The sequence below is a fragment of the Neomonachus schauinslandi genome, chromosome 10 (genome assembly GCF_002201575.2).
Source record: "Neomonachus schauinslandi chromosome 10, ASM220157v2, whole genome shotgun sequence".
Taxonomy (NCBI): Eukaryota; Metazoa; Chordata; class Mammalia; order Carnivora; family Phocidae; genus Neomonachus; species Neomonachus schauinslandi.
Genome location: NC_058412.1, coordinates 114,229,271 through 114,242,405, shown reverse-complemented (window position 1 = coordinate 114,242,405; position 13,135 = coordinate 114,229,271). Strand labels below are relative to the sequence as shown.

Below are 13,135 nucleotides of genomic sequence, written 5' to 3'. Positions count from 1 at the left end.
TGTAGAGCTGGCCTTTTCCTGTTGGCTTCCTTTTAGCACTTGGTCAGCTCTCGGACGAACACTGGAGATGGAGCTCTGTCCCCACCCTTCCTGACGAGAGCTGTGATCGTGCTAGGCACTCAGGAGAACAGCACTGGTGATGCTTAAGAGTTCTGCAGATAAGCAGTCCCAGTGCTTACTAATTCACCTACCTTCTCTGAACTTCCATTTCCTCATCTGCAAAGTGTGGGTGACGGTCCTGCCTACTTCGAGGAGTAGCTGACTCACAGTAGGGATCACATGTGATGGCACAAGGAAAGGGCCTGGACAGAACTTGGCAGAGTGAGGGTTTAGGAAATGGTAGCTGTTATTGTTAGTTTAAGGTAATAAGAACTCCAGTTCCAGCGCCTTGGAGCTGAAAAGCTGCCTGCAGCAATCAGTTCTCTTTCTGGAAAGGAGCGCATCATAGCTAAGGGTCCGGAGACTCCACTGACCATACTGTCAGAGAAGAGCGTCGGCAAGCCCGGCACTTCCTGCCCTGGGTACGGTTGTCAAAGGGGCCTCTGGCAAGGGAGGCTGCCTGATGACTCTAACAAGCAGCCTTTAGAGCCCAGTAATGAAGCTGACTTCATCTGTTTTCTTCCTTAGTGGCTCCTAGGGGAAGGCCCGGAGCTGGGATGGGGGTTGGCGGGGGGATGAGCTGTTTCTCTAGTGTTTGCTGGGCCCTCCACCACCACCTCTGGACGTCTCTGGGTCCCCAGTTTTCTGCTGTGCTACTCGATCTGGCCCCTGTGTCCTGTGGGCAGCAGAGCCAGCCCCTGCCTGAAGTCCCCTGGAGAGCATTTTTGAGTTCAAGGGATGGGGTTAGGAGTCTCTGGGGGTGGACCTCATCCCTGACTGATCTCTCCCTCTCTGTCTGCCTGCCTACCCCGCCCCGCCCCAGGGACCACCCTATCTTCTTCATGTTCATCCAGATTGCTATCATCTCCATCTTCAAGTCCTACCCAACGGTGGGGGACGTGGCCCTCTACATGGCCTTCTTCCCTGTGTGGAACCATCTCTACAGATGTGAGTACTCCCTCCTCTAAACCTCTGGTGGCAGATTTGTGTCAGCCTGGTCCCTGGATGAAACAGCCAGGGAAAAAGAAATTGATAGGCATTTGCTGGGCGTCTGCTGCGCCAGCAGCACTGGGAGAGAGACAGTGACCTGAGTGTCTGCCTGAGCTAGGTACTGCAGACTGGTGATGGTAATAACTAAGCAACATTGTGGGGCGCCTGGGTGGCTCTGTTGATTGGCGGCTGCCTTCAGCTCAGGTCACGATCTCCAGGTCCTAGGATCGGCCACGTCAGCTGCTTTTCCCGCTCCCTCTGCTCCCCAACTCCCCACTCGTGCTCGCTCGTTTTCTCTCTCTCTCTCAAGTAAATAAATCTTTTTAAAAATGCTGCTTAGGGGCGCCTGGGTGGCTCAGTCGTTGAGCGTCTGCCTTCGGCTCAGGTCATGATCCCCAGGGTCCTGGGATCGAGCCCCACATCGGGCTCCCTGCTCCGCGGGAAGCCTGCTTCTCCCTCTCCCACTCCCCCTGCTTGTGTTCCCTCTCTCGCTGTGTCTCTCTCTGTCAAATAAATAAATAAAATCTTTTTTAAAAATTAAAAAAAAAATGCTGCTTATTTTATTTCTTAAAAGATTTTGTTTTTTGGGGCGCCTGGGTGGCTCAGTCAGTTGGGCATCTGCCCTCGGCTCAGGTCATGATCCCAGGGTCCTGGGATCGAGTCCCACATCGGGCTCCCTGCTCAGCGGGGAGCCTGCTTCTCCCTCTCCCACTCCCCCTGCTTGTGTTCCTGCTCTCGCTATCTCTCTCTGTCAAATAAATAAATAAAATCTTTAAAAAAAAAAAAAAAGATTTTGTTTTTTGAGAGAGAGTGAGAGTCAGAGAGTAGGGGGAGGGGCAGAGGGAGAGAATCTTAAGCAGACCCCCTGCTGAGTACAGAGCCGGACAAGGACTCGGGGCTCTATCCCACGACCCATAAGATCATGACCTGAGCCGAAGAGCTGAAACCAGGAGTCCGATGTTTAACTGACTGAGCCAGCCAGGCGCCCCCAAATAACCACCATTTTTTGAGCACTTACTCGGTAGCTACCTGGCCACTGTGGTTCTAAGAGTGTTATGTGCATTAGGTCAGTTTATCTTCACACCAGCCTTGGTGGGAAAATATCACCATTTTGCAGATGAGAAAACTGAGGTTCAGGAAGGTAGAGCCACTTGTTCAAGGTTACGTGATAGGTAAGTGGAAGGGCTGGCCATGAGTTTCTAGCTAGTGCTGTCCAGTAGGACTTTCTGTGATGATGGAAATGTCCTTTATCTGCACAGTCCAATAGAATAGCCACTGGTGTGACTCAGAAACTCAATTTTTAATTGAAATTTATTTAAATTTAAGAAGTCACACGTGGCTGGTAGGTACCGTATTGGACAGTGGAACACTAGACCTTGGGCTTTGGACTGTTTCCCAGCACTGCACCTAAATGTCCACAGAAGGCAGATGGCAGCACTGCACAGCTGCCTGCTCTGAAAACCCCTTCAGCTCTAACCGTCCCCCTCCCCCTGCCTCCTAGGCCCCCAGGATTTTCCTCAGTTGGACTCTTAGCCCTCTGTGAGGGCTCTTTTCAGCGTAATGGGCTTCCTGAGGGTAGGCTGATGATTCACTCACCTCTGTGTCCCCAGCACCCAGGCTCAGACCTGACCCACAGCTCAGCAGGTGTTTCTGGATGGGTTTTTTCAGCCTCCCTAATAAAGAGGCAATGTCTGTGGCCCAACACCACTTGATTCTCTAAACTAAAATGGGAAGGGAGCTGTAGAATTTTCCTTGCCTACAGTGGGTGCCCAGCAAGATGTCAAGAATGAACCTGGGGAGGGCAGGCTTCAGAGGAAGTAAATCTTTGTTATTATTTGGGGCTGTCTGGGTGTCAACCAGGAAGTGAAACCGACCAGCTGCTAGAAAGAAACCTACCTGTAAGCCGGGGCCTCTGAGCGAAGGTAAACAGCAGAGTGGGCGGGCCAAGCCTGGGCTGCCCTTGCAGGTGGTGACCTGTGGGGCGGTGACCAGTCCGACCTGCCTGAGAGAAGGAAGTGGCTGGTGTCTTCTGCCTGTGACATCCTCATTGCATAGATAAGAATCACCCAGTGATTCACCTAGTCAGCCTGGTGCCCCTCAGCAGGGTGGCCAGTGACAAGTCATGAGGCCACCAAACATGTCAGCATGCCCCAGATTGTGACAGGGTGGGTCTTGGGTACATTGATCCTCTTTCCCCAAAAGTAGAGTCATTGTTTTCTTAGCTGGCTGTCCCACACGGGTCACCTCTTGCTCTTGGTTAATCCTTCATCCCGTATTCCTGAACACGGCCTGGAGCCAGAAAGACTTGAATTTGGATCCTGGCTTTCCCATTACTAGCTATCTGTTTTTAGGAAATTCATCGAACCTTTCTGAGTCTCTGGGTTTTTAATCTGTCAAATGGGGAGAATATCTTCCAATGAGTGTTTTAAGTTTGAGAAAGAATATATGTAAAGAGCGCGGCAGTTATCACCGGCAATAATCATGCAGGGGGCCCCCTGCATAGTTCCGTGACCAAAGCTTCAGGCTAAGTAGTCAGAGTCATTGGAATAAACATATTTTTCAAAACTTGAAATAAGCTATTTTATGCCCTCTGGGGTTGAGGCAGAGAAAACAAGGATGGGGTTTCTAGAAACCTAGATGATCTAACAGAGGCTGTAGTTGGCTGGCTGGGCAAGCAGTTTACAGTTCAGCTTGACCAAAGATCCTGCATGGAGCGTTGGCTGCCCCCCTCAATGGCCAGCTCCTGTGGCAGAGAATACTTGTGCTCAGGGTATCTGTGTGGGGCATGACAGCCGTGCGTCATTGCATTCAGCCAGGAGCATCTCCAGCCAAGTCCTTTGGACCTGTGGGCGGAGACTCGGAGAAGTCTGTAAGTCTAGGTTGGATATATTCACACTTGTAATGGGCTTAAGAATTCAGTTTAAACATTAGTTGCCAGTGCTAACCTGCCTGCTCACACATTCACCTTTTTGTTTTCCTGTCCTGGCCAGTGGGGAGAAGAACAGGTATGTGGGCCCTGCTCTGAATGCAGGCCCCAGACACAGGGACTCTTTGGTGCTTGGGGCCAGGATGAGTCATACACACACACAATTGCGGTGTTAGGGAACCGCCTGCTGGCAGAGCCCATGCTAGTCTGCGGTGGCCCGGTCCAAAGAGCCAGTTACCAGAGGCGGCATATGTGTGTAGTATGTGTTTTGTTTTTATTAACTTTTGCATAAAGATAAAAGAATATGGATAAAAAACATACAAGTTATAGAGAATAATAATACAATAAGCACCTTTGAAGCTCCCGGTCCCCTCTGTGCTCCTCCCAGTGGGGCTGGCTTCTTCAAGTGGAATTTTCTTTCTTTTTTTTTCCTTAAAGATTTTATGTATTTATTTGAGAGAGGGAGAGAGAAAGTGAGTGAGTACTAGTGGGGGGGTGAGCAGAAGCAGACTCCTTGCTGAGCCCAACATGGGGCTCGATCCCAGGACCCCGAGATCATGCCCTGAGCCTGAGCTGAAGGCAGCCACTTAACTGACTGAGCCACCCAGGCGCCCCTAGAATTTTATTTCTGAACACCTGAGGCTCAGAGAGGGAAGGGGACTTGCCTGAAGTTTCAGTTTGTCAGTAACAGAGGCAGAGACTGGATAAGCCACCCTATGAGTGTGGTGGGGAATCTGATTCCCTCTGACCCAGTAAGTCTGATGAAGGGTGAGCCTTTCGTCTCATCAGGCCCTGGTCATCTCTGACATCTCTGACACCTGGTGCCTGGAACAAGCTGTCCTGTGCCCCAGGTCCCCAGCACCGTGTGCTCTGGCATATAGCTTTAGTCCTCTGGCCTGTCATCCAGCAAGAGTGAGTAGCAGCTCCCTGTTCCTGCAAAGGTCATCACAGGCCAGAAGCCAACTGGATGCTGGTGACAGTTCCTCAAGGCACATGGGAATGTATCTTTGCAGCTGTCTGTAATTGCAGCCGGGAGTTGCATGGGAGCCTCTCCTAGTCTCTGTGCACTTTGTCACCTTCTTGTCACCCTGTCTGAAATCCAGAGTGGCGAGGCAAGGAACAATGACCTACCTGGGCTGTCAGGCCACAGGAGTTTTGTTTTAGGAATAGCGTCTATCTTTTTCAGCAAAATAATTTCCAGGGGATCAGAAAGAACCGCTGAGAGGGGCATCTGACGCTTCGTTTCGGCTCAGGTTGTGATCTCAGGGTTGTGGAATCGAGCCCTGCTTTGGGCTCCACACTCAGCGCAGAGTCTGCTTAAGACTCTCTCTAGCAGGGCGCCTGGGTGGCTCAGTTGGTTAATCGGCTGCCTTCAGCTCGGGTCATGATCCCAGGATCTTAGGATCGAGCCCTGAGTCGGGCTCTCTACTCTGCGGTGGGGAGGCACTGCTTCTCCCTCTCCCTCTGCATGCCGCTCCACCTGTTCGTGCGCGCGCTCTCTGTCAAATAAATAAATAGAATCTTTAAAAAAAACTCTCGCCCCTTTGCCCCCACCCCTAAAATAAATAAATAAATCTTTAAAAAAAAAAAGAACCACTGAGAAATGTAAATAGTGATGTGGGAGTGGAGGAATGGCATATAGATTTGTTCTCCTTTCTTGAGGTTGTAACATTGTTTACTAGTAATTCTTTTTTTTTATTTGCGAGAGAGAGAATGAGAGAGAGCACAAGAGGGAGGAGGGTCAGAGGGAGAAGCAGACTCCCTGCTGAGCAGGGAGCCCGATGTGGGACTCGATCCCGGGACTCCAGGATCATGACCTGAGCCAAAGGCAGTCGCTTAACCAACTGAGCCACCCAGGCGCCCTACTAGTAATTCTCAATGCATGTATCCCCTTTCCCAGACTTCTTGTTCTGGGAGCAAGGAAGTCTCAAGAAGACTTGAGTCAGGTCCGTCCCTGCTTTGAAAACCCAGAATCATGGAAATTTCAGGTCAGAAAAGAGGACCCCTAAGCACTCCAGGCCAGTGTTTCCAAATTGTGGGAGTTCACAGACCACTAATACTTTTTTAAAAACTCTGATGACAGAGTTGCCAACTTCTTATTTTGCTAAAGATATTAAAATAGTCAACTGCCAGCCATTCATCCCCATTTCATAAAAGAAAGGACTTTTTCACAACAACAACAAGCAACAAAGAGACACCTTTCATTTCTCATGAATCTTAAGTTCAAAACATTCACCTTTAACAGGAACTCTGAACTACCTTGTTCTGGTTATCATCACCGTGACACAGACCAGTGAAATCTCTGTTGCAGACTGGTCTGGGCCTCTTATTTGCCAAGGGTCTGCAGCTGTAATCCCACGCTTTGAAGCCTTGGCTGCAAATTGGAATCACCAGGGAAGCTGTTAACAAACGACTATGGATGCCCAGGCCCCACCCCTAGAGACTCTGATTGACTCAGACCAGGTGGGGCTCCCCCGTGATTTTATTTTTGCAGCCAGAATTGAGACTCGCATGTGTAATCCAGTCCCCCTTCCGATGCATGAATCCCTGGTATAGCAGTTCTACCAAGTTTCCGTACAACCAAGACAAACAACCTTAATGTTCGGGAGGTTCCCCATCTCTGAAATCTCCCCAAACTCTGATTTGGAAGAAGGGATTTCCTGAAGGTCAGGATCAGAGAGGGGTAGGGAACTTCTGTTCATTAAGTGCCTGCTGGGACCCAGATCCATTGGTAAGTTGTTTTGGTTTTTTTTAAGATTTTATTTACTTTTTTGACAGAGACACAGCGAGAGAGGGAACACAAGCAGGGGGAGTGGGAGAGGGAGAAGCAGGCTTCCCACCGAGCAGGGAGCCCGATGCGGGGCTCAATCCCAGGACCCTGGGATCACGACCTGAGCCGAAGGCAGACACCCAACAACTGAGCCACCCAGGCGCCCTCATTAGTTTATTTTAAATAATACTAGTTTCTTTAAAAATACAATAAAGTGTAAATAAAGATATAAAAATAGCATATAATCCTACTGTCAGATACCCCTTATTGAGTTAAAAGGCAGGGGGAAGCACAGTATGATAGGCAGATTAATGCTGCCCTCCCCACAAAGATGTCCACATCATCCCCAGAGCCTGTGAATATATTACTTTATGTGGCAAAAGGATTTAAAGTTAAGGATGTTCAGATGGGGAGATTAGCCTGGAGGCTTATCTGCAGGTAGACCCAGTGTAATCCACAAGGGCCCTTAAAAAGTAGAAGGGCTTGGGGCGCCTGGGTGGCGTTGGTTAAGTGTCTGCCTTCGGCCCAGGTCATGATCCCGGGGTCCTGGGATCGAGCCCCTCATCGGGCTCCCTGCTCAGCGGGAGCCTGCTTCTCCCTCTCCCACTCCCCCTGCTTGTGTTCCCCCCTCTCTGTCAAATTAAAAAAAAAAAAAATAGAAGGGCTTCGAGGCAAGGGGCACATGGGGGATCTCTTCCACAGTTTTGCTGTGAACCTAAAACTGCTCCAAAGTCTATTTTCTAAAAAAAAAGTGGAAGAGGGAAGGAAGCAAAAGAGGTCAGCGTGCTGCAGCGTAGGAAGGGACTTACTCTGGCCTTGCTGGGTGAAGCGGGAAGGGGGTTGCGAGGGGGTTGTGCCTTGATTTTAGCCTGTGAGGCCTGTCTTGGACTTCTGACCTCCAGAACGATAAGATAAACTGTATACTGTTTAAGCCACTACATTTGTGGTGATCTGTTATAGCAGCCATAGAAAATACTCAGGAATACATCGTGCCAGGTTTTTCACACATCTTGCTTAATCCATGTAAGCCACCTGAGAGTAGGCATTTTAGCCCTACTTTAGAGATGGGCAAGCTGAGACTTAGAGAAACTTGCTGGTGGAGCAGGGATTTTAACCAAGGTCTTTGCCTTTCTAAGACCAAGTTTGGGTACACTGTCCTGCTCCTTCCCCTCCAGCTGCACCCCGCCTGCCTGCCAGTACCAGCCTGAGTTTCCGGTCCTCCCTGGGGTTTCTAGGAGAGCTTCCCCCCTGGTGGGATTTGGGATTCTGTAATCCCTTTGGGAGTGTGGGGGTGTGGGGGGATGATGTCAGACAGAGAGGGTGTCAAAAGAGTTTTTCAAATCATCTAAGGAAAAGTAAAGGACATTTGAAGAGAAAGGCAGGGAACCTAAGACATGAATTAAGGAAAATGGAAAGCATGTTCCTAAGACCCAGGGCTGTGGCACCATAGAGACCCTATGTGGGGGAGGGGGCCTCTAACTCCATGGGTTCATGCTGCTGTTCCCTTCTATGATCCCATATGGACAGACAGCACCCTGCTTGGGGAGCAGGAAGGAATTACCCTTAGACACTCCACTGTCTTGCTGAAATGCCCCCGTTGCGGTGCCCAGAGGCCTTCACAGTCTTGCCGATGGTAGCCATCCAGGCCCACAGTGGGAGGTGCAGAGACCAAACCTAGGACTTCCCACTGGCTTTGCGCATGGGAAGCCATTGACTCAAGGGTCTGAGGCTTGCCTCTTGGCACCGCAGAGCCTCTGAGTCTGGGGGGAGGATTTCTGCCTCTGAGCTACACCAGACTCTCCCTGGGCCTCTGCGTCCTGTGGGGCCATCCCCCCAAGAAAGGGTGCCGAGAAGAATCAGCATTTGGCTAACTATGACCATCTGTCTTTGCAGTCCTGAGAAATATCTTTGTCCTCGTCTGCATCATTATCGTCTGCTCCCTGCTCTTCCCTGTCTTGTGGCACCTCTGGATTTATGCGGGAAGTGCCAACTCTAATTTCTTTTATGCCATCACGCTGACCTTCAACGTTGGGCAGGTAAGAGTCCAGGGCTGCACGGGGACAGGGATTCGTTTTGTAGCTTCAGACATTCAGCAAAGGCCGTGGGTTCTGCAAACTAGGCATTTGGACGTGAGTGAGGGGACCATTCTTCCCCTGAAGTAGCTCCTGGTCCAGTAGAGAAGATTAAAGAAGAGAGCAGTAGAAAAGCTGAATTCGGCCAGCATTTATTGGGCACCATGCTGAGCCATCGCCCCAGTGCATTCTCCCTGCAAGCCTGTGAGATAGTGTTATCACTGCTTTACAAATGCAACCAAGGCTTGTTCACACAGGTTGTCTCTTGCCCAAGGTCGTTGGAGGAGCCAAGAACTAAATTCAGGGAAGGCTCCGTTTCTGAGGCTCCCCTCTTTCTGTAACAGCCCCTGGGCTGCGTGGCACTGTAGCGGGGCAGTGGGGGCCGGGGGTGGGGGGCGGACAGGGATAAGGGGAGGAGAGACTTTCCAGACTGGGACAGCAGGAGCAAAGGCAGGGAGATGAGAACTAGTTCAGTCTAGCTGTTGGGTCAGTCGGAGCAGAAATCGTGGGACTGGGAGTAGCGGGTGAGGAGGCCGCAGGGGGTCAGAGAATGAGAGGTACAGCTGGGAGCTCTGATCTCCTCCTGACCCAGGGAAAGCCCCTCCCTGGGTGCCACAGAGCAATGCTTCTCAGAATCGGGGTGAGGGGGGGTTGTTAAGAATGCAGATGCCCTGGTAATGTTTTAAATCCTATAGATATGTTGTGACTACCACAATTACACAGCTTCGTCCAAAAAAGCAAACAAAAAAAACCCCCAGATTCCCTGATCCCACTCCCAATAGATACGGAAAACAGGGTCAGGAATTTGTGGTTTTTTGTTTTTTTTTTTTAAAGATTTTATTTATTTGAGAGAGAGAATGAGAGAGAGAGAGAGCATGAGAGGGGGGAGGGTCAGAGGGAGAAGCAGACTCCCCGCCGAGCAGGGAGCCCGATGCGGGACTCGATCCCGGGACTCCAGGATCATGACCTGAGCCGAAGGCAGTCGCTGAACCAACTGAGCCACCCAGGCGCCCAGGAATTTGTGGTTTTAATAAGTTTTCCCAGAGATTCTGCTGCAGGTGGTCCAGCACACTTCTCTGAAGTTCCCTTAGGTCAGCTCCATCTTCCTTGTGGGGTCTTAGGAGAATCAGTTGTCCCATTTACCACTTTAATTGCCGTTGGCACAGCCAGGCATTTCCTGTGCTTGATGGACTGGATGGGAAGCCAGGCCACTGGGGAGACGAATGATGCCAGGGAATGGTCCCCAGGGAGAGCCTTGCCTCCAAGGTTAGCTGCTGGGAAAGAAGAGGGGAGGAGCTTGGGCTTTCGTAGTGAGTGATGGGTCTGGTATTTCCTGCACAGACCTTTCTGGACAATTCTTGTCTAGCCCGATTGTTTATCCTGGTTTGTGAACAGCAGGAAGAGAGAGGAGGGCCCTGTAGCCTGGGTGGGACCGTGCTGGAGGGTCCATCCTGTCTGTCACACACAGGTTAGTCATGGTGGATGCTCAGCTCCTCCTGTGGCCTGCCTAAACAGAAATGTGCAGGATTCGACTTCATACTCTAGGAAATCCAAAAGGTTGTTCTGGCCCTTCTGTCTTGCTGAAATCCCTTTAATTATCTTTGGAAAGTGATGGCTGACGTGTGAGGGCATTGGGCCCGCCCTGGGCCTCTGCGGAGTTTGGCAAAAGCTCTGCTGAAATAGTCCACAGCTTGTCGTTGGGTCATGAGTGTCAGGTGTGGGTCAGGACTACAGTTGCAGTGATGACGAGGTATTCATGGAACTTGCCAGATGACTGCTTTTTTCCCTGTGGCTGCCTTTGTGAGGGAAGGGTCTCCGTCGATGGTAGGGGAGATGTTTGCAAGTGCTCAGGGACCATCGAAGGCAGGAGAGACTGGACCGTTGGAAGATGGGACTGGGGGTGGGAACGAAAGGCCAACTACATGGAGTGTGCTAGTTGGTGACTGAGCTGTGGAGAAAAACCAGGCTGAGCCTTGACGTTGTCTTTTTACCTTTTTTTTTTTAATCTTTTAAAAATTTACTTTTAATCAGACAAGTAATACATGAATTCATTATTGCTGGGAAAAGAAATCAAACAAAATAGAAGCTTACGGAATGAAAAGGGCCCCCAGGGTCCCCCTCTCTTCCCACCCCGGGCAGACATCATGATTGGGATCGGTGTGGGGTGTCTTTGCAGATGTTGTCTGTGCATTTACGAACCCTGTCAGTATGCATGCATGCATGCTGAGCTTGTTTGTGTACATGAAGAAATGGCCTCCTATTCTGGACACCGCTCTTGGACTTGCAGCGTTTCACTTGATGATCCCCTCTTGATATTGGTTCTAAGAGCCCATGGGCAGGAGGAGCTTGATTGATTTGACTAGGTAGGCTCCTGCTGATGGACATCGAGGCTGCTTCTGGTTTTCTGCTATAAATGGAAGAGCCCTGGGCATCCCTCCACATAACCTTGTACACACAGGCCAGCGTTTTCTCAGGACAGACTCCAGGTGGTGAGATTTACTGGGTCAGAGGACATGGGCCTTGTGCATTTTGGCAGATATTGCCACGTTGCCCTTCAGACAGGTCAGACCAGCCTCCAGGCCTCCCAGCTGTGGCCCAAGTGCAGACATCACACACCTGTGTCATTGGCCGCCTTGGGTCTGGACTCTTGAGTCAGACAACTTTGTCGGGTCAGATGTTTTCTGGGACTGCTGGCTTTGTTCGGGCTCTGTGGCAGCTGCTGCCAGACCCCTGAAGGGACACATCACATGGGGGCACTTACTCACCAAGGCAGTCGCTCAAGTCCTCTCACTGTCCTAGAGCATTGACTGAGCAGAAGAGTGCCCGTCGTAAGGTTAGATGCACCTGCCTCAGGCTGTTGGGAGCCACAGAGCACAAGTATGAGACAGAATTTTAGTCACTATTAAGTGTCCCCTCCTTAAAAAGGCCTTCCGTGAGGTTCCCCTGCTCCACTGTCTCCTTCTTAGCCCGTTTGTTTCCTTCCTAGCACTCTCCCAGTTTATAAGTTTATATTATTATTTCTCTCTCTGCCTCCCCTATTAGCCTCTGCTCTTCATGCGAGCAGAGATCAGCCTGTCCTTCCCACTGCAGGGACCCCAGCTACCAGCTCTGTGCTTGGCATAGAGCAGTTTAGCAACAGTTGCTGAATGAGTGAATGAACCAGAGATGGCCAGGGAGAACGGGGCGTGATTAAGGGCCCAGTGTGCAGAGTAACCACTGGAAGAATCCAGCGGGAACAAGATCCCCTTTCCTGTTGTGAGTGGTCATGAAAGCCCTGGGGAGCAAGGAATAGCAGCTGGGCCTTTCAGACCTGGAGAACGAGAGGTGTGGGAGGTGGGCAGGTGGGGGGGCCAAGTCGCCCCCACCGGCTGAGGTTAGTGGGTAGCAGCTCTGTCCCTAACCCTTCTCTGGCTTCTGTCAGAACCTGGTCTCTGTGGCTGGGGAAGCCGCTACGTGTCCCCCACAGATCAAACCAGCCCTTGCTTCCATCTGACCTACAATCAGTGCTTCGGTTGCAATGTATGGCATTTGGGGACATGTCTTCAGTCCCATGGCTGGCTTTTCTCAGCTCTTCTAGCTGGGACGATACCTTAAAGTCCCCTGGTCCTCCCTCTCCCCTCCCTGGGCAAGACAGACCAGAGCTGTCCTGGGAACCAGATGAGCATGGATTTGCAGCAGGCATCCAGAGCCCAGTCTGTCGCTGGTGAGTGCAGAATTGAATGTGGAGAACATCTTGACCCGTAGATTTTAGGTCCTGCTCTGTTTGAGTTGGTCAGTGCCACACTCTGTGATACGACAAACTACTGATAAATTCTTAGTAATAGGGGCGCCTGGGGGGCTCAGTTGGTTAAGCAACTGCCTTCGGCTCAGGTCATGATCCTGGAGTCCCTGGATCGAGTCCCGCATCGGGCTCCCTGCTCAGGAGGAGCCTGCTTCTCCCTCTGACCCTCCCCCCTCTCATGTACTCCCTCTCTCTCTCTCATTCTCACTCTCTCAAGTGAATAAATAAATCTTTAAAAAAAAAAAAATTCTTAGTAATACTGGCAGGTAAACCAGTGACTTAGGCTCCATCCTTTCCCCTGGGGCCATTAAGTAGTTTACAGTTTGTGGCATGGATCATTTGTTAATTATAATTGTGCCTCAAAGTCAGTAACCAGGAAATGACAACAGTAAAACATCCATGGGTGTGTGTGTGCGCACACACACATACACAAGAAAGGCTGGGGAGAAGGAATGGTTGAGCTAGATTGATTGGTTGAGGTCCTTTTTTACTTCCTC

General features: G+C 50.6%; 1 protein-coding gene across 4 annotated transcripts in view; it reads left to right on the top strand.

Moving 5' to 3' along the window:
• The window catches only part of PIGU (phosphatidylinositol glycan anchor biosynthesis class U), an 89,439-nt gene that overhangs the window by 66,476 nt on the left and 9,828 nt on the right, over window positions 1-13,135 (top strand). For all 4 annotated transcript variants that reach the window (XM_044919109.1, XM_044919110.1, XM_021689025.1 and 1 more), the window contains 2 exons: window positions 923-1,047; window positions 8,679-8,821. In XM_044919109.1, coding sequence (XP_044775044.1) covers window positions 923-1,047; window positions 8,679-8,821 — 268 coding nt within the window. The remainder of the gene's footprint in view (window positions 1-922; window positions 1,048-8,678; window positions 8,822-13,135) is intronic.